The sequence below is a fragment of the Xenopus laevis genome, chromosome 8L, assembly GCF_017654675.1.
Source record: "Xenopus laevis strain J_2021 chromosome 8L, Xenopus_laevis_v10.1, whole genome shotgun sequence".
NCBI lineage: Eukaryota > Metazoa > Chordata > Amphibia > Anura > Pipidae > Xenopus > Xenopus laevis.
In genome coordinates this window covers 74,404,810-74,432,287 of record NC_054385.1, presented here as the reverse complement: position 1 = coordinate 74,432,287, position 27,478 = coordinate 74,404,810, and the positions used below count along the sequence as shown (strand labels likewise).

The following is a 27,478-nucleotide window of genomic DNA, read 5'->3' as shown; positions in this document are numbered from 1 at the left end:
GGCCAGGACCACCCTGGGTGCCTACCTACAGTTAAATTTTTTAGCAATATGGGTAAACCACACTTTTTCATGCATCACGGGTCATCTGCAGCCCCCTCCCCCCACACACACACACAGATCTGCCTCCTCTGTAGTTACGCCACTGGATGGAGTAGTAACAAGCAAGGATAAAATAAGTAAACATGGGCAGAGTGAAAAAGAGTTAATGTATCTATTAACTCTATAGCTAGTTATACATGCCCAGATTTGTTTGGGCAGTCAGGCCAATTTCACCATAAATCTATGCACACAGGTGACATGAGACATTGGAATCCTGGAAACACCAGCAGCCTTCTGGTAATTCCAGGGTTCCTTAGTGGCTGATCTACTCACATTGAATAGAGTGCCAATGTTGATATTGACACCATTTTCCTTGGCATGTCAGAAGTTATGCCATCTCCATTACAAAAATAAATACACATTCTTTAACACACTATTACCTGTGCTATTGACATTTATTGATTAATTGTCTCTCATACTTATGAGAAGTGAATGCATAGCTGATTTTTTTGTATCCCTTCAAACTAATCGTGACACTAGTGTTATAAGGATAGTGGGTCAGACATATAAAACAGCCTAACAAGAGGTAGTGGATTCATGTTTCTGAGTGGCTATGGAAGAAGTAGAAAGAAGACGCAGACTTGGCATGAACATAACAAACATAGGAAGAATGACTTGCTTTTCATGAATACCTTCCTTGAAAATTCCCTGTCCTATGTCTTTGGCACTAATCCATCTTTTATTAATCCCATCAGCAGTACCAGACCCTGATAATGCTTGGTGTTTATCACTGACAGCTCAGTCATTAAAGGAAGCTCGTTAGGAGATCATGATAAATCATTCTGTAATTAGCCACTTTTGGGTTAATTAATTTCAATTTATACCTTATGTTACATGAAAATACCTCTAGACATTAGTATGCAATACAACGGGCGTTGTCATTTTGACACACTGTGGCACGGCATTAGCTGAGGAACAGGTACACAGGCAAGTATGAACTAGAAGTCTATACCTAAACATAGCCAGTCCCCTTTAAATAGTAACAATTATATACTTCAATTAAACAGTTTAAATTTAAGTTTAGTTTACTCAAGACAGACATGTAAACGGAATTCTGTCTCCATAATCCATTTTATTGTGTATCTGGAAAAATGTGATAAATAGCACACCTTCATATTAATAAAGGTGTCTGTGTGCCACAATTTGCTATAATCCAATTTGCTATTCTGCTTAATTAATACAAAAAGTGTTCAAAGAGATGTTATCTCTAATTTAAAGTCTTAGAAACAGTTTGTTCTAAGTTCTAAATTACCTGAATGCCAACATTCTGAACTGGGTAAAAAGAAGAAAATATGGTACTGTACAACCACTTATATATACAATGCCTCTTGAAGAGCAGATCAAGAAAACATTTAGGAACATGGCAAAGCACCAGGATTTTAAATGTAAAGTGGCAACAAGGCAATTCAAGGCATGGGATAGTATTCGTGTATAAAATAGTTTAGGATGAATAAGTATCAAAGCATGTAATGGATGGTGCAATGCTCCTAATCCACTCTCAGATTTCATTAGCTCAGGCAACATCTCTCATTGATACAATATCCTTCTCACTTCCATTTTACAGAATCAACCATTTTAGTGTTGTTCTGCTTCAGAGAATCCCTTGTGCTGTCAGATCTTGGCTGATAGCCATTGTGCAGAGCGTCTCTCCTCTGGTATGTGTAATGGTAAGCAACCCTTGGTTCCTTGTTTAGGTTAAGTTTGGTTTCTGACAGCTACAAAGCAGGATTTTGTGCCAAAAAATAGTAACACATTAAAATTATGAGCATACAAATTTGCTTGAACAGCTATTTAAATTAGTGCATGGATGACCCTCTCTATGAACCTTCAGTCAGTTATTAACCAATGCTGAATATACGGAAGGCAAATCATTTGAGGCAATCACTAAGCTGGAAAAGAATTAAGTTTGCTTTTTTGGTTTATATTTCACATCCATTTTTGCTAAAGCCCTTAAACGTGAAAGCCACAGTACACCTCTAATGGCACCACCCCAACTGCCTTCAGTGCTCCTTTGACAGTTGGGCTTGGGGTTTCATGCTGCTGGGCAGTGCTTATTTGTGAATGTGAAAAGTGAAACTGGCACTGCTGTTTCTCTATGCCATTTGATGATGGCACTACTGTGACTGTATGAGTAGAGAGGCTGCTCCTGCCACTGTATGAGGAGCAAATCTGTCATTTCTAAATGTAGGTATAATGTACAAAAAAAAGCTTGCGCATTTGGTTAGATTAATATAATCTAAGACAGAATGTGTAGTACAACACAGGGCAAAGGAGAGTAGGATGTTATGTTACCGAGGATGTGTTACAGAGTCAAGCTCTTCTGTTACCATGGACATGGTCTTGTGGTAACATGGGTGTGGATTAAAGTAGGTGCCAACAATGAATGGCATTTATATAGCAGAAGCAATGGTGGAAGTTAAATTCAAAAAAGTATACCTATACATTTGGACTCATGTACCTTTGCACAGTATTAGTATAAATGCACTAATATTTCTGCAATGCGCCTACTGATGTGGCCCTCATGGAAATGTATCTTGTATGTTACATATACATATATATATATAACCATTCATACTTTGGTCCATTGCTTTCAGCAGGTTTTTATAATGCAAATGAATGACTTGGACCAGAAAGCCAATGAAGTGATAGTAATGCAGAATACAAAAGGAAAATATGAACAGTAACAACGGTTTGTGGCATACAAACTGAATGAATGTACTATAAGGGCAGTGATGCATAAAGAGCAGTAATGCTGCCAGGAGCGCAGAAGGAATATATGAGTGGTAATGTCTGCCAGTGCTGCAGAAGGAATATATTAGCAAGAATGTATTGTAAGAGCAGTAATGCTACAAGGAAGGAGCACATAAGGAAAATATGAAAAGTAGTATAAACAGGACAGTCTAACACTCGGTGGCAAACAAAGTACATATGAGCAGTAATAGCTGCCTGTGGCACACAAGGTACAGTGATGCTTACTTACTAGTGACACAGAACTTTAATTTATTTGCTTTTATGCTGTCCCCATTTTTTCCTGTATACACCCTCTTGGCTGTTGGCACAGTGTGGCACCACTGGGGATCAGGTCTACTTCAGTAAATACAAACCACTATACAAACATGTATATCTGACAAGGAATGAATGAGTGACCATGGCCAAGACAAAATTTAAAGGTAGTGTAAGCGTTATTGGAGAGTAAATTATGGGACTATAGATTTAATTGCAATCTGTTCTGGAGGGACTGCAAAAGACAATGTTATATTTATGTACACCCTAATAAAGCACATTTCTCCAGAATGGCATACTTAATGTCCCATACCCGAAAGTGCACATCACAATGTCCCTCAGGCACAAACCAATTCATGTCTTTTTAAGAGCCATACAACAGGAGATGCCCGGGAGAGCAGCAACTCTCCAAAAATCAATCCATGCCTGGTGCAAAGTTTGTGTGAGCCTTTGAAGCTGATCTGTGCAGACTCAGAATCTCTCAGATAAGAGGCTAGTTTTATCTAACAGAGTCTGTGGGCTGCACTGGAGCTGCTGCCAAGGTGCCAATTATCCTGGAAGGCTGAGGAGACAGCATGACACCATGGGGTCACCCAGACACAAACACCAATTCAAAGCCCTACTTTGATTATAATGGAAGGATGGTCCAAAGGGCTATGCAGCCTAATCTTCTTCAATTCAATTACCGGCTTTGGACATTAAGCACACAATAGAAAGCAAAGACAGGTAGAAATACACACAAAAACTCTCTTATATTATATTCCTTTTTGTTTTCTACTATTCTTTCTCCAAATAGTAGTCAATAAACAAGAAGATCTATTATCTCATTCTCTTTACCACTTGAGTAGTAGTCTGATAAAAATGAATTGCTGATTTGCGTAACTGCACTGGTATACAGGTATGGAATCCGGTATCCAGAAACCCGTTATTTGAGTTTTCTGGAAAGGCTGTTTCCCATTTTATCTCCATTTACTCCATTTTATCAATAATAAACCAAATTTTTGATTTCCTTTTTTTCTGTAACAATAAAACACTACCTTTTACTTGATCCAAACTAAGATATAATTAATCCTTATAATAAGCAAAACAAGCCTATTGGGTTTAATTAATATTTACATTATTTTATATTAGACTTAAGGTATGAAGATCCAAATTACAGAAAGATCCATTATCTGGAAAACCGGGATAACAGGTCCCATACCTGTACATGCATTTGAAAATATGCGTCCGTGTGGCATTAGCTAAAGTGTTCATGTTAACCCAAAACATGTATAAAAGCACAGACACAGTTATCAAGCTTGGCTGCAGCTTCCTTTCTTATATGTTTTTAACAATTCTAAAGATAAATAAAAGACTAAAGTGGAAGGAAGTGAGAAAGAAAATATACTGAGGAGGAAAAACATTAGAAAAGAAGACGTAATAAGAAGGGGGGGCAATAGGCAGGAAAATGAAGCTGATGATGGCAGGTATGTGAATAGAACTGGGGGAAACAAGAAACTGAAGAATGAAGGGGGGTGTCTGTGAGGCATGGGGACATTTTCTCAAAGAAAAATACTCTTCTTGATGAAAAAAAAATCAGAGGTTTATTTAACTTTCCAGACCTCCATAAAAAACAATAAGAAACTTTTTGTTAACAGTTCAAAAACTTGCAAAGCAGACTGTTACACATAAAAAAAATGATTTCTGCATCATACAGCACCACTTGTTTAAGCCAGCACTTCCAACTTGTGCTTTACAAATGACTCCCCTGCTTTCTAATCACTCCAGCCTTTTATAGGAGTCAGAACTCCCAACATGCACTGCAGCATTCCCTTTAAATTCCAGGAAGTGCTGCTGGCCTGCCTCTTAAGAGGTGCAAGCCACTACACCAGGCTGTATCACAGGTAAAACTTTTAACTTCAAAGCTGCATTTGCAATCATGCTGTATTTTAAAATCCTTCACAATATAGTTATCACAAATTACATTTCCTATGCATATGTGTACATTGTAGCATTTATCTTACACATTATATATGTAACACAATAGCAGTTAGGTTTTTTTAACACAAGCTAGTTAATTACATGCATGGTTCACAGGTGCTGTCAGATTTAGAGTAGAGAAAGGAAAGTGCATTAGGTGGCCAGCCTAATGGAGAAGAGGAAAAGTAACAGAAAGGAATACCATTCACCCAGCATAGGTCTGTCAGTCCATGTGAACACTTGCATTAAAACCAGTGTGACAGATTTTAGTACATATTATATACAATACATAATACACACATCTCCACAGTGTCATAAGAAGTGTAGAAAGTAAATGTATTGCAGAAAAGGAGTTACACTCCTGAATGTTTTCGTCAGTACTTATAATCATGTTGCTAGGTATTTCTTTGCATTTAAAGGCCGTTATTTAAACAATCCCTCACTGATTGCATTTCATAAAGCCCTCCAAAGACTTACAGGCTGACGTTGGCCTTCATCTGACTGTTCAAGTGCTGGCCTGTTCTAGTTAAACAAATTACACCCTTTCAGCACCTCTGCAGGGGAAGCAGAGGCGTGATTGGAGATTAAAGGCAACAAGTGATATGACTAGCAAGGCAAACATTAACCTCTTTTATGCTTCCCTGTACATTCTTACTTCATATAGTGAGGTATAAAATCTATATTGATGTGTATGATACTGGCTTAAATATTTTCTCTCTTTGGATGTCCATCTGGCACCCAATGGCAGTGTCTCATACCTGAAAATAGACTACATGTCAGCATCATACCAATGCAGGCATATTAAAATCCGGAGGGGATGCATTTATTATTATTTCCTGGTATTTATATAGTGCCAATTAACTGGTCTGTACTCTTTCGGAGTGTGGAAGGAAACCCAAGTACCTGGAGGAAACCCACACAGACGAATGGAGAACATAAACTCAATAAGTGGAGAAAACATGCCAATAATTAGAAATACAAACCTATTAAGTAGGACAACACTATGATACTGTAGAATTCGTAATGCCAGGTAAAGTGCATTACTATAACAGTGTACATTACTTTTAAAGACATATACTTCATCCAGACATATACATAAAAAGGATCTACATATTGTGTTTTTACGTTTGACAGGAGACACATTTTGAACATATTTCTAAGTATTTCATGTTGTGTAATTTATTATCTGAAGGTTGATGTGATATCTGCAACTGTATGAAGTGCAAATACAATGTGTGTGATATGAGTCAATCCCACAAGGGAGGCAAGGAGCCAGCACAGAGTGATACCTATGTCTCAGTGTCAACGGGGAGCAAAAGCTTGGGTTTCAGTGGCACCTTGTTTTTCTGCTGTATATCACCAAACAGTGGTGCTCAAGCCTCGGGCTCAGTGTGGGGTTATGTAGCACAGCTGAAGTGCACAAGCCTGAAGGGCACATTTATGACATTTCTCATTTGCCTTTTCTTAAAAATAGCAGCAAAGAAATTGCAATTTTTTGGTAATTGCAGTTAAGATTTTAATTTAAAAAAAAAAAACAGCAATTTTGTGCCATGGATAGCAGCAAATGCAAAAATTCATAAATCTAGCCGTTTGTGTCAGTGTGGGGTCTGTGTGTATATTAATGCCCACCGTTTGTACAAAAGGCAGAGCCAGTGGAACATATTTATCAATGGGTTCAAACTGAATTCACTATTTGATAAAAATGCCCCTAAAACTCCTATACAGGTAAACAGAAACCTATGGATTTCTCCTCTGGTGTGCCAAACTCTCTTATTTTCCTGAGAAAAAGTAAGTTTGTAGGTGCAGCACCAAGGAATCCAGAAAGTAGAAAAATTAAAAATATAAACCTTTATTCAAGCATTTTAAAATAGTAATAGAAAAAAGCATGCCCCATGCTAAACAATGGGCTGTTCACTCAACGCGTTTCATGGCTCTCGCCACTTCCTCAGGAGCTAACAACCAGTCTAAACACCAGATATATATAAGAGAAATAAATCGAACCCCTCCCTGTAGCATGGCCCCTACCCCTCCCTACTAAATTTAACCCTTTCAATGAAAACCATATGTAAACATGCATCTTCAAACAAAGGTAACCCCCACAAAAATACAATAAAACACAATATAACAAGCCATCATACAAAGCAATACATAGTATTCATCTTATCTTTCCCACTCCAGATGAACACTGTTGCTAAATAATAACTAAAGACTCCAGCAAAAAGGAGTGAGCATTGATGTAATAGCCATTTCACTTATATAATGTAATTCTAGACAGCCCTAGTAACCCCCGAAATAAATCTAGCAAGATGTATCCCTCATTTAACATTTAACTCACCATCAACATATTAGCATCCAGGACACAATTATTACCAATATATCATACTAGTGACTCAGAGAATTAAACATCCCAACCCCCTGATGTTCCATCACGAAATTAATAGAAGCAGGAAACCTCCCACTCCCTATTTAACCCCCCAAAACATTCCGTTGATCTAAGCTGATATATCCAATATGCCTCCTTGCGTAATAGCAACTTATCCAGATTCCCCCCCCTTGGTCCAACTGTAGCTGTATCAATAACCTGGTACTGTATTTTAATATCCCCATTATGTTTATCTAATATATGCTTAGCTACTGCGGACTTAGTGTCCTTTCTATTTACTGCGGAGAGATGTTCCAGTATCCGTGTACCCACTCTTCTTACAGTTTTACCCACATATTGGGCCCCACATCCACATGTAACAAGGTAAACCACCCCAATCGAAGCACAATTAAAATATCTCTTTATACCATAATTTTTCCCTGTTGACGTTGATCTAAATTCCTTAGAAACCAGTAAATATTGGCAAGATTTACATCTGGTTCTGCCACATTTGAAATTACCTTTAAATCTGAGCCATGCCTTATTATTATCACCCTTTCTGGAGTCATAAAGGCTTTTCGACAGCCATGACGCTACATTCCTATTCCTTTTGAATACAAAAGAGGGGTGGGGATCCAGGACTTCCGCCAACATCGGATCCTGTCTCAGAACATTCCAGTATTTACTTACACTATTCTTGATGAATCTAGTGTTTCTATCAAAAGTAGTACAATACCTTATCGTGCCAGCTTTACAACTCATTCCACGTCTACGATCTTTCCCCCTAACCAAAAGGGCTTTTCTATCAAGCGAGACTGCCTTCTCATACGCCTCCCTGATCACCTCGTTATCATAATCACGTTCCAAGAACCGGTCCCACAGTTGCATCGCCTGTGCATTAAACCGCTCCCAAGACGAACAAATCCTGCGCAGGCGAATGAATTGCCCCACCGGGATTCCCTTCTTACAGCTAAAGGGATGTGCACTATCAGAATGAAGTAATGTGTTCCTTGTAATTGGTTTCCTATATAAATCCGTGACCACTGAATCCTGTTCTACTGAAAATAGGACATCCAAAAACGGAATCTGTAATTTATGTGTCTCCATGGTAAAAACAAGACCCTGCACTCTCCCATTACAATATCGGACAAACTCCTCCAACGACTCCTCATCCCCATCCCAGATACCAATACAGTCATCGATATAACGAAAAAACTTAATCAAACGACCCCGAAAATTTTCTCTTATTTTCCTCCCTTTGAAAAAATATGCATCATTTTGGGATTTGTGTTTTTCTATTAGTGATTTTATTTTTTGTGCATAAGGTTGAGCAATAGAGGTCTATATGCTGCATTTGGAAAAACAATGCAGAGATTTTGTGAATGTCTCATTCAGAATAATTATTCATTTATAGACATAGGAAAAAGGACACTGAAAAGGGGTAACATGTTGGCATTGGTAGGGAATTCTTAGACTATAGTGCAAAGGCTTTCAAATTGATCTTCTGCTCAAGGGGTTAAAATTAGTACAATAGCCAGCACCTGCTGGGTTTCAAAATATGTCAGTTCTACACACCCAAAGAACTGAGAAACATTTCAGCAAACTTAAATATATATCTAGAATCTATAATTACAGAAATGCATTAATTATTAATCAACCAACTGCTGCATCCTGCTCTAAATCCCTCATCCTGGAACACTAAGGAAATATACACGCAGCCGGTATGGTGATTATACTGTGCAGGAAGCCTGTGTGATAAACAGCAACCACTGCTGTGTGATAAGTGTAATATATATTCTCCACAACTGTACAGAGATTTCGTTGTATAAACTGATAAACACACAGACATCTGCAAACACAAGTCTTTTTATGTTTAGACACAAGTGTTGTGCCCTCCTCAGAACCTCATAGCTTGTGTGGTGTCTTGCAGTGATGAAACTGCACAACTTTGCACACTCACATAAAAACTTACACATGTTGTGCAAAAACACTATGATACAGGTATGGGACCTGTTATCCAGAATGCCCAGGACCTTTAAACATTAAATAAACACAAAAGACCGGTTTTGCTTCCAATAAGGATCAATCAAATCTTAGTTTGGTTAATTTACAAGGTACTGTTTTATAATTACAGAGAAAAATGTAATCATTTTTAAAGATTTGGATAAAATAGAGTCTATGGGAGAAGGACATTCCTTAATTCTGAACTTTTTGGATAACGGGTTTATGGATAACGGATCCTATACCTGTACTAACATCTGCAAAGAATTCAGGGAAATCTAGAAATGTAGAAGCCATAATGTTATAGGGCAAATATTTTGAAACAAAAGTAGTGTAAAGGTGATACCTTTATTGGCTAATTAAGATAAGAACAAAAGAAACAAAAGGAAAAACACATAAGGATCATTTGGATTGCAAGCACAGACAGACATATGGGGTCCAGACCAGGTATGAATTTGACCCAACCTGGCCTGTTTTGTCAGAGACAATAGTACAGAGTATATAAGGTGCCTATTTTAGAGGATTCTGGCACCAAGCCCGTTAGATTTGTTGGGAATCCTTTATTTTTTTTTAATATAGGCCCTTGTGGGGGTCACTAAATAATATGGTGTAGTAGGTGGGATTAGACAGCAGTCTGTGGGCCTTTGTAATGTGGTCTGAGGTATTCAATATGACAACTGCATCTCCTTTGTCCGCTGGTTTTATTATTATATGCTTTTAGTATAGGTCAATCTAAAAACAACTGGACTTGCTGAGTAATCAATGAAGACGTTTCACTACTCATCCGAGCAGCTTCTTCAGTTCAACTGACTGGTGTGGGAAGTTCTCGGCATATAAACTCTTCTACACTTAAAAGACAAGGGACACTCCTTTGAAGACAGCAAGGTCCAAATCTTGGATAAAGAAGACGCTGGTTTGAACGAGGCGTGAAAGAGGCGATTCATGTCAAGGTGGAGAGACCATCTCTGAACAGAGGTGGGGGCCTTCGACACCACCTGTCTGCTACATACAATGCTGTTCTAACATCTGTACCCCGGCGGATTCAGAACACTTCACACATCCATTCATGCAACTCTCACAAGTAATACCTGTATCTAGGAGTTGCATGACACATTGGATAATCCTATCACAACTACACAGAATCAACACCTCTGTGAATTTCTTCAGATGTCACCTCTTTGAAGAGTTACAATGTGCCATTGTAAATGAATTAGTGGAAGAGTTTATATGCCGAGAACTTCCCACACCAGTCAGTTAAACTGAAGAAGCTGCTCGGATGAGTAGTGAAACGTCTTCATTGATTACTCAGCAAGTCCAGTTGTTTTTAGATTGACCTATACTAGATATACTATGACCTGGATGAATGAAAATCTTCATAGTCATATTATATGCTTTCTATTCTTGAGGGACTGTATGGCCACAGGTTTTCTTGCTTGTCCAGGATTGCTGATTGAACCCTACTTCTCAGACGGGCCAATATCTTGATCTAGTTTGGGATTTAGTCTTGCAGGAGGGGTCCGTTTGGATTTCTTTTTGTGATGTGTTCCTGTTGTATGAAGTTGTTTGGTTCTGTTACAGGACACCATAGATCTCCTAAACAAACTAGGAGACATAGGATTGTTACCAGGGAGCACCATTTTGGCAACAATGGATGTGGAAACCTTGCACACAGACATACCCCACAAAGATGGAGTTCCTGAAAAGTTACAACCAACCAGCAATACTGTTGTAAGCCTGGCCAGAAATTGGACCTACAGCAGTACCAGAATGGAAACCTAATTTGCATCCCATTATTCTAAACTTTTCATTGCTATACAGGAACAGAGTTTCCATTCCTCCTGTACCACCAAACCCCTATTATATAGATTACATACTTGTGATTTTTGGCAAACAATGAGCTAAAACTGTATTTTGTGCCTGGTCTGGATCCTTTTGCATAACCCAACTCCGCATATGTCTGTCTCTGCTTGAAATCCAAATTAAAATTATATGTCTTTGCTTTTATTTACTGTTTTTGTGTACAAAATTCTGTATATTATATATATATTATTCATAGTTTTGAGATGTTGTACCGCGTTAGCCATTGGAAAAATGCAGAAAATATAAAGTTTGGTGATACCTTTTATTGGCTAACTGAATAAGTAACAATTGCAAGCTTTTGGATCACACAGGCCCCTTTTTCAGGCAAACTAAAAATATATATTATTCAGTCAGTTTTCAAAAAGCATCTGAAATGTTCTGAAAGCTTGCTGTGATTATAATCTTCATCAATATAGATATCACCTTTACACCAATTTTGTTATGCTTCATATTAAAAGTTCTGCCCTATAATTTTTAACTGGCTAACACAGTACATCAAAACTTTATCTAGAAGTATATACGGTCTACAACCTTACTATTGTTCTTTTGGGATTAAAATAATTATATACAGCATATAATAATTATATCATGTAATTATGGATTTAAGAAGATATATATATTTCTTTGCTCCAAAATGTAGTAATTAATTATGGCGTGATCCCGGAGTACATTATATACATACACCCAGGCATTCCTTTGGATTAAACTAGACCAATGCAGTGCCATGTGATTTGCTTCACTACAAGCACATAGGAAATGTCTGGCTTCCCTTGCACATTCTTCTCTGTCCCTTGTATTCTCTCTCTACCATCTCTCTTATGCCTGTCGCTCCCAGCGACATCTGCTCAGCTCTCCTTGCCCCTCCCGCTACAGAGATGTTTGAAGCGATGGCGGACATGTCCCCTGAAGCGAAGCACAGGCTTCTGCCTCTGAATCAGTCAGGGTAAGGTTGCCTTGTCCCACCAGGCTCCAGACAGATGCTTTTCGGTGTATAAATCATACCATGTGCAGAAGGATCATAATTACTGAATGCAAAATTATACATAAATTACCCGTTCAGAAAATGAAGTGATGTAAGACTGATAGCATGAGACTAACGATAAAACATATTCCACATATATTTTTTTTTATAGATGCACTCAGTCAGCCATATATGTTCAATATAGTGAAATCCTCTTTGCAGTAATCCCAAAATATACATAATAATATAGTGCCGCATTGCCCACTTGGTCTCTAAAACATAGACAATACTTTCAATGCCATGTCAATGATTCAGAAAATTTCTACACTCAATCACAATGCTGGTTCTCCTGCCTTGCAGTGCTGGGTCCTGAGTTTGGCACTATGTTCTTCCCTTGTCTGTGTGGGTTTCCACCAGGAAAGTGACTAATGAAACCAAAATTTTGAATGATGCAACAGAGCAAAAGCATAGAACTGACACGCTACGTGATAGAATTCCAGAATTCTATAATAATTCCATTTTCTGGGATTCCTCCCACCTAATTTTGGAAAGGACCTAATACATACCATATGTATGTAAGGAAATATCTAGTAATGTACTACTAGCAAACACTGGTATTTCATTAGGATCCCTAACTCTGCCCCTACAGCCAACTAATCCCACATATTAATGTAGAGCCGATATTTTCATTAATCTCTACTTTATTGCTAGAGTTTACAAGTGATTTACTGGTGCCTCTCATCATTAATCTTTAACTTTTTAACTGGCTTATTACCACTACCCACACCAACACATATTCTAATGTGTGTCCAGGCTAATAAATCAAACACAATTTCTAGCACATACTATTTTGCAGGCCTCTGTTATTAGCCTGGTATTCTGGAAACACTGCATTAAATAGGTAAAAATCTGAGCTACAGAACTGTGTTTTGATCACTGTACGTGTGATCATAAAAGGGCACTTTTGTGTATAGCTTTATTCGTGTGGGGTAATATTTATTTGCTGAGCACTTGCAGCAGTGTAGATCCCAAATTCCTTATTTCATTAATTCCTGGAAATCAGCTCATCAGCAGAGACATGGCAAAGTACATCTGCGAATATGGAATCAGTACATGTTTTGAGTTATGGCAAAGGTGTCCCTGATCCACTGTCTCTCTCAGATTTATTCTGTAAAAAAGTGCCTGTCATCTGGCTAATCGAATGCATTAACAAACAGTACTGCACATAATATGGGTCGGGAGAAAAAAAAAAGCAGAGTGAGATGGCTATTAATCTTACTCAGAAGAACAAGCCTGATAGTGGCAGGTACAGATACAATGCAACCATCTGCTGCACTGCCAAGCCAGCCATGGTATGAATGTCACATCTGCTCTCATACATGCCCTCTGCACAATCCCAGTCCCAACTCACTGAGCTGGCCATAAAATGACACATCCAGGAATTAATGTTCAGGAAGGCTCTGTCATTTTGTGACCCTTCACTGTAAAACAGGGATTAGGAAGGAACTCTATTAATATCCATATGTGTGTGTTTTATTGTAATATTATCTAAACAAATGTGTATTTTTAATAATGTTATCCTGCAAGAGATGGTTATGAATCGTACTCTGTTGATTATTTAACATTTTCAAAGATTAAGGGAATGGTGACTACCTTTTGGGATCAGGAATGAATTGTACCTTTACAGGCCATTTAGCAGCAGAGAATCTAGGGGGGCTTGCTTGCCATACTCTGGATGGGTTTTGCATAAGATAACCTAAGGTATTCTTTTAAACTCACTAATAACAATAAAAAGTAAAAGACTCGATCATCTTAACAATGTAAGAAGAATTGGGTTTATGTGATTTAACTATACAAATTGTACACAAGGGATATATAAAGCCTACTATTAAATGATTTAATAGTACATCTATAGGAGTTATGAAACCCTGCATTTTTATTCATGTATTCCTCAATATTCCCATTAGGCAAGTTATAAAGCGGCATCCAGGATTATTTGGCCAGACAACTGAGGAATTTATTAAAGGGATCCTGCTGTCAAAATACAAACAAATTTACTTCTGCACCCAAAATCACACAATGTGCCATTTCCCTTAAAATTTATGTAATTATTTGATGATAGTATCCTTTTAAATAGTGAGTGTTGCCTGATATTTCCATGAAAACTCCCCTTTCACCTAAAAAGAGCTTCCGTTTTCAGTCGCCCTAAGAAGAACTTACAACCAGTGCAGAAGCTTATGTCGCCAGCCTCACATACAAAGCATCCAGTTGACATGGCCTCATTTTTCCATCATTTAGAGAAGCTTGTTAATTTACTGCTTTGTAAAAAGATGCAATACTTATATATTTAGAGGCAATGTCTTACTATGTGTAGCTGCAGGTAGTCCATCAGTCCTGGAGCACTATCAATCCGTACAAGGATGCCTTCTTTCACCGTCGTGCTGAAGCCCACAGCCAGGCGATCTGTTCGAGTGCTAGGCCTGTCGTTATGCGGCCAGGTGTATAGAATCAGACCCCCAATTTTCCCAAAAATATATGTAGCACCAGCTGCAAAACAGAGAAGCCATTGAAATGTTTATTTAGTCATACATGCACAGTCAAGTACCCATTTTTATGAATAAAACACAAAGGTTCGATATACCAAATAATGTAAAGATTTATGGATTTTTGGAAATTGAGTGGATATTGGTTTTAGTGGGAGATAAGTACAGCAACTGTAGTCACCAAAACTCTTCTCCACGTGCTGCTACAGGGAGTGGCTGACACGATTTTATGTGCACACAGACCAATAGTGATACTACAATATGGTTGATTGTTTCCATACTTATGGTTTGCTGTTTAGCCACACTGCATATAATCAATGTTATGAATCATGTTATGGATCTCATTTAATATGCCTCCTTAAAAATCATCATTATCATCAAGGCAAATTAGCATTTACTGCCTTTGGAACTACCTAGGAATAATGAAGATTCTCTTTAACATTTAACCGGTGCTCCCCAAGGTGCTGAAATCAGCTGAGTACTGAAAACCAAGAGTCCTCTTTTTTTTGCCTCGACTCTGCACAGCGATGGCGATAACAGCAAAGGGGAAGACATAATTGCACTACAGGATTAGCTCCCACACTTAAATAAATACAAAGGGGGGGGGAGATATCTCTTCTCAAAAGGAATACATAAGAGAAAATGATTCCTGCTATATTGCAAGGGACTGCATGTGTAATTATTCAAGGGAACATATGTTAAATTCATTGGTCTAGTTTTTCTCATGTCTTTATAAAACAACATATAAGATTAAGGTTATTGCTAACTTTGTGCGCAGAACACTCAATAGCTGCATGTATTCATCAATGGAATCTGCAATACAATACAGTCTGCCCTGGCAGAGGCTTTCTCTGAAGACAGAGACAGACAAAGCAAGCAGTACATTCATTATAAGATAAACTCTCATATATAAAACAAATGATACAGCTATATTTGTGGCATAAAAAGCACCTTCATAACAGCATGCCAACTATATATGTGCAATTTAGTTGAACAAATTGCCTGGTGTGGGGTTTCTACCTGTTTACTTTGCCTTTAACCAATAATAATAATCAAGGTAAATAACATATAGACACTGGTATAATCTCGGTGCCTTGTTTATTTCTAGAAGAAGTAAACTGGCACTAAAGCTGTTTTTAGGAAACTTGTAAAATGATCGTAAACTACTGAGTAATCTAAGGCATCATCTCTTCAACTCCCACTGCTGCGCAAACAATATCCTATACTGTCAGTGTCTGTTCCAGCATCTTATCAGCTCTGTGCCTCAAAGGCACCTCATGTTTGAAGTTAATTAATCAGTAATTCTGATGCGCTTACATGAGAGAGAAGGTAAGCGAAGGGAGGGAAAAGGTACAGAAGCATGGTGTTTAGCATGCTGAGGAGGCACTTTTCTTGCGAGAAAAGAGTGGAACTCCACCTCAATGAATAGGTGAGAAATCTTCAAGTAGACAAGATGATTTCCAAAAGACGAAAAGCAATAAGGTCACATGATGGAATGTGCATGAACGGAAGAAAGAGGAGGTGGAAGAAAATAATCAAATAAATGGTTCCATTTTGTAAGGAAAGAAACAGAGGCTGGAAAGTCAAGCAGATTTGTGTATGCATGGAAAGACCAAGTCTAGGCAAAGTCTTCATTTGACAGATCATTGCAAAGTGTCACATTGTGCTGAGAACAAATTTCTTCAGAGACAAATAGGAATGGACAGTGTGCTCTCTCTGATTATGGTTAGCCGGCTGGCACAGAGATAGAGATATTCCTTTCTGTCTGGGTATCCCAGTGAGAAACAGTCAGGGGCAGAATACGAAATGCCTAATTGCCATCAGCCATTTGCAAAGCTCAGATTTCCTCGGTGGCAATGTCTAACTAGTAGTCAGAAAAGAAATTACCCTAGCACACCCTGGCCTTCCCAATCAAATCGAATCCCAGGTGCTCAGTGAAGGAGGCGTTTGGCTACCTCAAGATCCACATGAAAGGTAAGAAAACACTGGCACAGCATGGGTTGCTTCTAGCAGGGAAATCCCTTGCTCATTTATTGCGGATGCAACGTTTCGGGGCGTAACCCCTTTGTCAAGCATCCATGCTTATTTCAATAACTATAACACCAGCATGAATAACTTGCATTTATTTGGGCAGCTCTATAAAAATTTGAGCTGAAACTAATGAAGCAGAGAATGAAGAAAGGTTGCAGGAACAGAAGGGTGGGGTTGTAAAAATACACTGAAATATAAATAAACTATAAACAATGCATTGACCCTCTAAAGAAATGGAATAATGTATAATGGTAGCAATGGGGAATCAGTACTAGCAATGAAGTTAGAAACAGAACAGCTACAGTCTATGCAGTAACATCAATGCTGTTGTTCCATCAACACTACATACTGCAGCAGGATAACAGAGCAATTTTAACAGAAATATGCCTTTCTACAGATTTTACAAGATTCTTCCTGCTGTGTTTACTGATTACAGCACACACAGACCATCCTGCTCATTGCATTAATTCCCTTGGTTTAATACCTACTGTATTTTGGACACAAAGTGCCATGGAGCGATTATTATTCATTTTACAGACTTGTCACTCCCTATGCACGATGATGGAGAGCTCAACCCAATCCAACAAATATCACTTATTGAAAGTGCAGGGTGCTTACAAAGAAGACCCTTCCCTTGCATTAGGGTCAGTAGAGCAATTGCAAAAAGAATCTGGATGCACACCTTTTTGTTAAAGTTGGGGCGGCCAAGGACCCAGGACTGTAAATAGGCCATGTAAGGTCCTCAGTGATATGCAATTTCATGCTTGTTTAACAGGTAGACTTGTTAAATGATTGGGACCCCTAGAAATATTTTGCAGTGGAGCACATTAATATGTGCTACTGGAAATATTTCTTAATCAAAACAAGCTTACCATTACAAATTTTAGTATATTAATAGAATATAGATCTAGTAAGGCTGCAGAGCTGCAATATTGAGGCAAGATATTATACATGGGCGTAATCTGAAGCCTTGTGTTGAACAACTGTAGCACCCTATGCTATACTGATTTATTCTTTCTAGGAGCACCAGAAAGTACTGGGCACCCTGCAATTGTATCCCCTCATGCACCCCCCCCACACACACACACACAAACACCCCTCTGATAATATGTAAAACATGTTTTTGTAAAGGTTTGCAAATAATGGATACATATTCTATTTACAGCCTAGGCCTATGGCTTCCACCTCATCAGTGGTAGCCATGATCAAAACATGTGCTAGAATTAAACAGACATAACAAAAATGTCTTCAATGATAATATACAGTTACACTGTAGGTTTGCCCATTTGTAAATAAGCCATGTAAACCCCTACCCTATCTCGAAATTTGGGGAAAGCCTTTAAAGCTTCTTCATTTCCCTTTCTTTTTTCCTTATATTCTGAGGATCACGGATATATATATAAATATATATATATATATATATATATATATATATATATATATATATATATACCCACACTACTCCCTTCTAAAAAAAGCTTTCCAACCCTGTTTAATGTATTTCCTCCTCCCACCAAATTCTGAATCATTCATGTCCCTACTTATCACTCCCCTTTGGATGTCCACAAGAAAACCTGGCACTGTCTTCATGGTGACAAGACCACCTAAGAAGATAAATAATCCTTAAAGTTTCCTTTCAAAGCATTTTCCAGCTGTTCTAAACTTTCCCATTTATGTCTTCAGAGTCTCAATTAGAGCAATTTCTTTTTTTGGCCTGATTTTTTTTTCTCTCCTCCCACCAAAGACACTCTCTGGGTCCACCTGACGAAAAACATTCTTGCTTCATTAGGCTCTGACAGATCCGCTGCACAGCAAATTATCTCTAATCATTACTTTCAACTGACATCAAACCCTTATCCTTTCAAACTCATCAGCTGCTGCTTGAAGTTACCTGTTTTGGACAAGTGTCAAAGGAAACGCACTAGACTTTTATTGGCAGACATTGTCATTGAGAGCCTACTCTCAGGACAATGTCATGTGCTTACTGCACAAGAACAATATTTCCCCCTACTGTGAAAGGATAATTGTACTTTGTAAGCTCTGGTTATACATTTTTAAAACACAAACGTGTTTGATACATCAGACTTGGCTAAATGAATCAGTGCTGTCTCTTGTACTTACACAATTGCACCCCAACATTTTCTGTTTCCTTAGCATAAAATTCATAAACCATCTTAAAGTAGTTATGGCCAGATTTATGCTCGTAGATGGTAGTACATTATTCTCTGTTACTCAAGCAGCTTTATCCTTCATACTATATCATTAAGGAATCTACCTATCTTTAAAACAGTTTACTATGACACAGTATTCACAGATTCCACCAGTAAATTGTTTAAATTAGTGTTGTCACACATTTTGCGCAATGTCATACAAAAAGCACATTTGCCTTTGAGTAGGCTGGAGAGGTCAGATGGGTTTTGAGCTTAAAGGCATGTTCTCGAACAAGGAATTGTGGTCTGAGGCCTTTTAGTTTTCCAGTTAAGTAGGAATTCCAACCCACCCCACAATTCTTTCCCAGTTAGTCTGTTGGTCATACTGCAAACAATATGTAGATTTGTTCATGGTATTCAGATAGTTTTGAGTTATTTTGAGTATATTGACGTGCATTGTTACATGTATTTTATGCACCTAAGATAGGTGTTGATTTTATGCGCCATTGCTTTAAATATCTGCGCCTTTGTATCTCACATTCCCATAACCTGGTGATAGCTGGAATTGGTCATGTATTTCTCAAAGTAATATAAGGCTGATATTACATATGGGTGTAAATTGAAACAGGAACATGGTTAATATTATATTCAATAAAGTGGTGGTTAAACTTTATTCCTCCTATTTGCATATCTATAATGCCTATGTCATCATTGTCCATAGCTTTTCTCTAGCAATTGTACTACGTGACACAGAGCACCAGTGTAAGGAATAACAATTCTTATTGAAAAGCAGTGATTTTGGGAACACCCAAACACTTTCAAGAAGTTCATAAAAATGCTATGCAAGATGATTATTTGCAATGTAATAACTGTCAAATGAACATTATTACAAAGCAAAATGTGAATTTTTGTATTTATTTGTATTCCCTTTATAACTTTTCATAAAGCCAGCCAACCTAATGAAGTTTTTCTGCATTTGCTCTGACTCAAAAAAATGTGAAGCAATTGGATTGCCAATTATATAAATTAAATCATAACAGAACCTTTCTCTTTTCCCATGGAGATCAGGAAATGGAAAACATGCTGTACAAAATGTTGAATCTGTATCCAATCCATTTCACAGCAAGCAGAATCTATTAAATAAATATTTATTGCCACATAGACAAGTGCGAACAATTAATTAATTGAGGTAAACAATGAGCATCTTGCATTAGTAAGAACTAAATGTGGCCACACACACACAGATATTATCACACAAAATAATATTTGCTGCATGTTTGGTGGGAGATGAGGGCCCAATATTGGCAAAAGACTTAAGGGGAAATGTAATTAAAGTCGCAAAGAGAACAACAATTCGCACCAACAAGAATAAAAATCCACATGTCGCAATGTAATATTGTTCCTTAAACTGTTATTGCATTGGAAATTTTAATTGCGCACTCTTAAGAAGTGCATAACGGTGTCGTAATCTTTTAGAGCAAACATAACGACTTTTTCAGTAAGAAGTTTTATTACATTTACTGCGCATTAGCGCAAACTATAAAATTCGCAAATGGTCTTCCACTGTCGGAAGTGGTCGCTAAACAGTTTCCAGGTTCGCAACAGCTATATTAAATTCACGCAAAGCAAAATCTGTTTGTGCAAAGACGTAACTTTTTGCATTGGGAATAGTTTTTCTGTTACCGACTTTTATTACATTCCCCCGATAGATGCCTGTCCCTCATCATTAGTGATGGGCGAATTTGCGGCGTTTCGCTTCACCGAAAAATTCACGAATTTCACGCGAAATTCGCGAAACAGCGAAAAATTCGCGAAACGGTGCCGGCGTCTCGTTTATGACGCCAGCGCCCATTTTTGACGCCATTTCCGAGCAACCAGACAAGGAAGAAAGTGGAAGTCGTGCTGACTACTAGTCTGCTAAAATGAAGTATCATATACATGTGCCTGGATTAAGCACACACTACTGGGTCACATTATCTGCCACAGTAACTAGTACTTACCCAGTAAAAGCAATCTAGATGAAAGAGTTCAGCATATCTCATGTTAGAAGGCCAACCTGCCAGCTGTTATTCAGCCTTGCTGTGGAACATGGTGGTACTTGCCAAATAAAATATTTTAAAGCATTTTTCATAAAGACTATGAATTGCCCATCATTTTCATACAAATAGGAAATGTACCCAACAATTAGGCTGTTAAGAAGTGGAACATGTATAGCACTGCTGAATGCTGGCATTTACAAGTGGCAGCCTGATTTAAGATGCAAAAAAGCAGCCTGCAGCTGTGCAGATACAAGGTATTGTCTGACTGTGGGCACCATCTACCATGCACACACTAGGCAGCACATGGGATTAAAAGAAAGTGTGTAACACTCTGTGAAAGCCTAATTGTTGCACAGCATTAGCTAAATCTAGCATGAAAACAAACAAATGCCCACTAATCCTTTTATCTGCAGCCATACAAAGAGTTGGGCACCACAGTCACTGTCATCCTTCACTCTGATGATTAAAGGATCAGTAACACCATAAAGCATATTTTATATGCAATTTTATATAATTCACTGTTCGCCTGCAAAAGCCATATCATGTGAAGATGCCATACAATGGCATGATAGGTAAGCCACTCTACTATGTAGAAAAATTAACAGCACAGTCTTTTTCACATTTTGCACTTACTAAATGTAGCATGCACACTATTCCAGTGTTTGACACCTGTTACAGTTAACACCTGGGTATTGAAATATTGTAAAATACCTAAAATGTAGGTTCAATGTAAATCAATTTATATTATTGTTTCTAGAAGTTGGTCACCGCTATAGAATGGATTAGGCCAGGCACTTCTGACCTACAACATCTGCAACATTTATATAAATAGTGTCAGCAAGTTACACACCACTTAGGGTGGTCGTACACTGGCAAATTAAAGCTGCTATCAGTCCTTTAGACAAATTCGGCACCTTATCTGCCAGTGTATCATGCGTTCTGACGGGTCACCCTGATAAATATCATGCCAAAAATTGCCCAGATATCGATTGGGCAGGTTTGATTTTTCTTGGTGATTGAGGACCACATTGGCTATTCCATGCAGTCTTTATCCTTTCGAAACCCATTTACTTCATTGTAATCCGATCATTTAGCCCTAGGGCCGATCGATCTGTTTAACCCGATATCGTCCTGCCTATCGGGTTAAGAACCAAACAATAGGATCTTATCGTGTATGGCCACCTTTGATTTGTAACAAACAGGGATCTTGCAATAATTTAACAATAATCTCACTGTGTAACTTTTTTATTGTTTTTATAAGTAATTTTGCATTTTTCTGGATTCCTTGTTTTTGTCTATAAACAATGTGTTCACTGTTAAAACTTTTACATGCCACATCGTTTTTTAATACTGTGCATATTGGGTATCAAACTGTTAAAGATCTTTTGCATTCATATTTATGTTTTATCTTTGTACCTTGAAAAACGTGTCAGGTAAGATGCTGTAAAGTGTAAGCTTCAAAGTGTTTTTCATCAATTTGTTTATAAATGCTTAGAAGCTTTGGTTTGCTGTAGGGTAGTTTGGAGTAGAAAGACATTTACTAATTCTGAATTGGTCAAAATGCGTAATTACCGAAATTATACAGTATGTTTTGGGTCAACTAACTATATTAACAATGCATAAAATACATGCAGATTTGCAAAGTGTCAGTCAAAAAATGTCTATTTTCTTTTTGGGGTGTCTACATGCCACAATACTATGGCAATCCTATGCATAATATACATCAAACATACCTCCTCTAAGATGATCACAGTGTGGGTACAGTGGATAGTATGGAATCTTCAGTTCATGCATATGAAATGTCGGAGCAGCACTTAACAATATTTGGTAATTAAAAGTACAATGAGGCTGAAAGAGGTAATTCTATTATTTCATTAGCACTGCAATGCTTTACTGCAAAGATGAGCAGCAGAAATCCAAAGGAAAAATGAAAGTAAATATAAACAGAAATAAGGATGCAAAGATGAGTATTACATCGTTATAAGATAACGATGGATAATACATTAGTACTATTAGAGAGACATATTCAACCCACTGACCATGTATTATAATTAGTATATACAAAACATGGAACACAAGTAAAAAGGAAAAATATATTTCCCTTCATTAATAAAGTGCACTTGTCAGTGTGGCCTTTCATTGTATAGCCAACTTTAGACAGTGGCCCTCTTTTACAGAAAACAATCTGACAGAGAGCCTTGGATATAAGTGTGAGGAGGAGGAGGAGGGTGACACATGTATACCATCAAAGAAGAGTACAGATACAGAAATGTATACTAGCTAAGTAGCAGAAGGCTGAAAAACAGCTTCAAGAGAGGAACAGACTTCAGCCATAAGAGTTACTTTCAAACACTGCAGGGGATTTACTGCCCCCACCACACACACATTTCCATTTTAATGCGGTATTTCTAAACATACCCGATACTGGTTCTGTCCGGCCTATCCCCACCAGGCGAGAGAAAATCAAGTAGAAAACGACGGGGAGGGTTGAAAATGAACTATTTGAAAGAAAATAACCCCACATTTTCAGTGCTTCGGTGTGTCATTAGTGAGTGCTCACTTCATTGATATTCATAGGCTCAGAAAATGGGGTGTATAGTCAGAGAAACATCTCTGTGTTGCTAAAGCAGGGACTGCTCTGGTAACCCTTTCTCTGCTAAATGGGTTTCCTCACATGTGGGAAAAGAAATATAACTTTGTACTGAACGTATTAGAATATTCTAACACAGATTCACAAGTGAAAAACATTGTTTCGACTAAACTGCTTTTTTAAGAGGCAATGTGCAATAAGAGATGAGCCACCCACAAACAGATCCTCATAATGCTTTGTTGTCTTGGGAAACACACTTCCCTGATTATCTGTGAGTAGGTTATTTGTACACAGATACATGGAGAGCAGCAGACACGCTGCAATACAATGTACCATAACTGATCTCATGTGTCTTCTAGCTTCCTGCAAGTCTTATCTGTATCACACAGGAGGCACAGCACACAAAAAAAGCTATTGCTTTGTAAATGGCTTTAATTTCTAATCAAAGACATTAAGACTCAGCTACCTAACATCCCCACTGTCTATTTTAGTTAAGCCATGCAGATCAAGTATAAATATCTATGCAGGTGCCAAAACACAGTTTGTTCCCTTATCCTCTTAGGGTCAGCCACATGAGCAGATTCGTGGAGATTAGTCACCCCAGCGACAAATCTCCTCTTCTTCAGTGCAACAATCTTAATGAACATTCTTCCTCCCTGCCCTCCGTCTGCTAAAATGAAAAATGTCTGCGGCAGTGCACTCACGGCGCTTCAATTTCGGAAGTCGTCCGAAGTTTCCTAGTATGCCTTCCCCCAGATGATTTTCATTTTAGCTGGCGGAGGGCAGGGGGAAGGCAGTTCGGGGAGACTGTCGCCCCGAAGAAGACGAGATTTGTCACTGGTGCGACTAATCTCCCCGAATCTGCTCGTGTGGCCAGACCCTTAACATAAGAGATAGTGTGATAAAAAAAACTGAAAAGTCTCATACCAGATACCACACATTCAGATTTCTATTCATGACGCTCATTTGTACTAATTAACAAAATACAGCTAATTATTTCAGAGCAGATCTGGAGCAATCAGGGCTATTATTAATAATATAGAGGGATGGGTGGTGTGCTTGATCTGCTCCACTGATTTCAGATGTGATTCCCTCCTATTGCAGAGCTCAGTGATGGAGATGGGATTTGAACAGATTTTATCAAAACTGCATCAGTGAAGAGGAGGATCAGAACTTGAGGGATAAGAGGATGACATATGACTGCGGAAGATACAAATCTCATCTTTTTATTAAGTGATAAAACAGATATGTCTTTTCAAATCATTGCAACACCCCATCAAGGGCTGCAGCAGAGCACAAACAAGGGTGAAGGGTGGAAGAGATACAGTCAGCCCAGGGGCACGAGGCAGGACAGAGGGAAAGGAGAGATGATGACTCAGGAGGGAAGAAAGGAGAGGGGGCAAAGAATCAAAAAATGAACAATATTAAAGGAATTGTCACAAAAAATATTTTCTTATTGGGTAAGGAAAAAACAACAGAGACAGCTGATGTGTAAAGCGTTATCGTTATTGATTTAAGGCAGAGGACTGCTCTTGCTCTAAAGCTACTATTTATAGAAGACAAAAAAAGAACATGTAAAAAAAGGTAAAAAAATATTTAACATGTATCTTTTTAATTCCTTTTTCTTTTTGGCCGCTATATGTATTTACTGCTATAATTTATTGAAATGAATGTTCAAGCATGCAATCTCTGATACCAGTCATCATTTTGTCATCAAAGCACATGTGCAGTTTCCAAATTGTTAAGTAATTTTAACTGAAACCCCAAGATAAGAACAAAGAGGGGTAATATCTTCCTCCTGCGCCCCCCCCCCCCCCACCAGAAGCAGAAAGATTAAGCAAAGCCATGAACTGTAAATCTACAGGAATGTTTAAATGAACCCTTAGCTGAGTGTTCACAAATTATATACCGTATATACTCGAGTACAAGCCCGCCCGAGTATAAGCCGAGGTACCTAATTTTACCTACAAAAACTGGGAAACCTTATTGACTCGAGTATAAGCCTAGGGTGAGAAATGCAGCAGCTACAGGTAAGTTTCAATAATAACATTTAATTAAAATTGAGTGATAATATACTGGTGATATAAAGTGCAGTGCTAATAAATATAAGTTAATAATAGGCTAAAGTAGATTCTAAAAATATTTAATAGTGACCATCAATTGAAAAGGGTAAACACACCCAACTGCTTGATTAATGAGAATAGGAGGAATAAGAAAATTGTAGATGGTGGAGTTGTCCTGCTGGTTGCTATTGATTTCTGTCCCTGGGACACCACAAAGATAAGGAGGCAGAGTAACCGGGACTGTGGTCTCAATAAGCCCAAAGCTTGTAAGATCTACGGTAATCCCACGGCTTCTTGAGAAAGTAGTAACGGAAGAAGTAAAAGGAAGGTACTGAGGTAAACCGAGCAGCAGGCTAAAGCATTTAACCACCCCCATAGTTTTCAAAGTATCGGATCAGTCGCCTTCAGCCCTTCAGACGGAAGAGTGGCGCATCACTGTTAGGCATATTCAGCACCGTGGGGGATTACCGTACTAGGCCTGCATTATTGCTACGGTATGGAAATTTTCTCAGAGACGCAATTGGCCCTGCAGACCACACTTTGGGCCTGTTTTTTATACTGACTCAAGTATAAGCCGAGGCAGACTTTTTCAGCACATTTTGGGTGCTGAAAAACTCGGCTTATACTCGGCTTATAAATTCTGAGAAAATTTCAATGCAAAGTTCAGCTAGGCATACTGAATAAAGACAAAAAGCAAGGAGACCCGAAATGAAAACCAAACATAAAACAGAATAAGATAATAGTTGGGAATTTAGGTTAAATCAAATGATCGCACAACAGGAAAACAGGGCAGGAAAAAAACTGCACTCGGAAGGGCAGAGAGAGAGACCAAGAGCATGTAAAGGACAGAGACAGATACATAAGCAATGGGAGTTAGGCCTGTGCCAGACAACTAGCAGAACAGAGTAAGTTAGAAAAAGTAAAAGAGGACAGAACAGAAATAGGAGTGATGAGTAAAATAGCGGATTAATAAAAGATCATAGTTTTGGCTGAGTGATAACAATAGATACAGAAGGGAAGAAAACAATAGCTTCAGATTTAATTGGATATTTAGCAATCAAAGTAATGTGGGAAATATTTCAATCATTTCTAAAGTCTCCCCACATGGAGTCAGATTTAGCGTGTCCTGATATTTTATCTTACTTTTAGCAGTCATGCTGGATTTATATCTGATGCTTTCCTAGGCATAACCCCTCACAAGTAGTGATGGGCAAATTTATTCGCCAGGCGCATATTTGCGGTGAATGTCCGCGGGCGAATAAGTTTGTGAATTTGCCGCAAAAAACGCTGGCAAAAGTTCGCCAGCATCAATAAAACTTTGACGCTGGCGTTTTGCGAATTTTGTGGGGAATTCGTGAAATCCCCGGCGAAGCGCAAAATATTCGCCCATCACTACTCACAAGCCCCCTCTCCCACCGATTAGCACATACGCAATATAGTCTTACTGTGGTTATAGACATCCAAGGGCTCTTCCCTCTAAAACAGGTATCCTAGGTATAGTCTCTCAGGTGCCTATATACAAATACATAAAGCTACTGTTCGGCAAAAAAAAAATAGCGCCTTTCAAATTTAACGGTTTACTTTTTGCCTTAGAGTGACTTGCCTTATTGAAGAAAAAAATGTTTCAGTTCTTAATCTCCATGTGTAACATGCAAGATTCAGAGGGGTGTTAAAGCCTAATTCTGCTGCTGAACTCCAACACCTCACAGAGCAGAATGGCGTTTAGCTTCTGAAAGCACCAAAACACATTCCGGCCAACTAACACATATTTTCATTGATAAATCAGTCAGTTTGTTAATCCCAACATTTTTAGGGAA

The 27,478-nt window shown here is 38.2% G+C and overlaps 1 protein-coding gene and 1 long non-coding RNA gene across 22 annotated transcripts in view; one reads left to right on the top strand and one right to left on the bottom strand.

Annotated features, from left to right (window-relative positions):
• The window catches only part of nrxn3.L (neurexin 3 L homeolog), a 273,346-nt gene that overhangs the window by 47,177 nt on the left and 198,691 nt on the right, over positions 1-27,478 (bottom strand). For all 21 annotated transcript variants that reach the window (XM_041572988.1, XM_041572989.1, XM_041572991.1 and 18 more), the window contains one exon: positions 14,611-14,792. In XM_041572988.1, coding sequence (XP_041428922.1) covers positions 14,611-14,792 — 182 coding nt within the window. The remainder of the gene's footprint in view (positions 1-14,610; positions 14,793-27,478) is intronic.
• On the top strand, positions 4,821-11,428 carry LOC121397068. The gene is made up of 2 exons (XR_005963414.1): positions 4,821-4,985; positions 11,003-11,428. It is a non-coding gene; the product is annotated as an uncharacterized LOC121397068 (long non-coding RNA).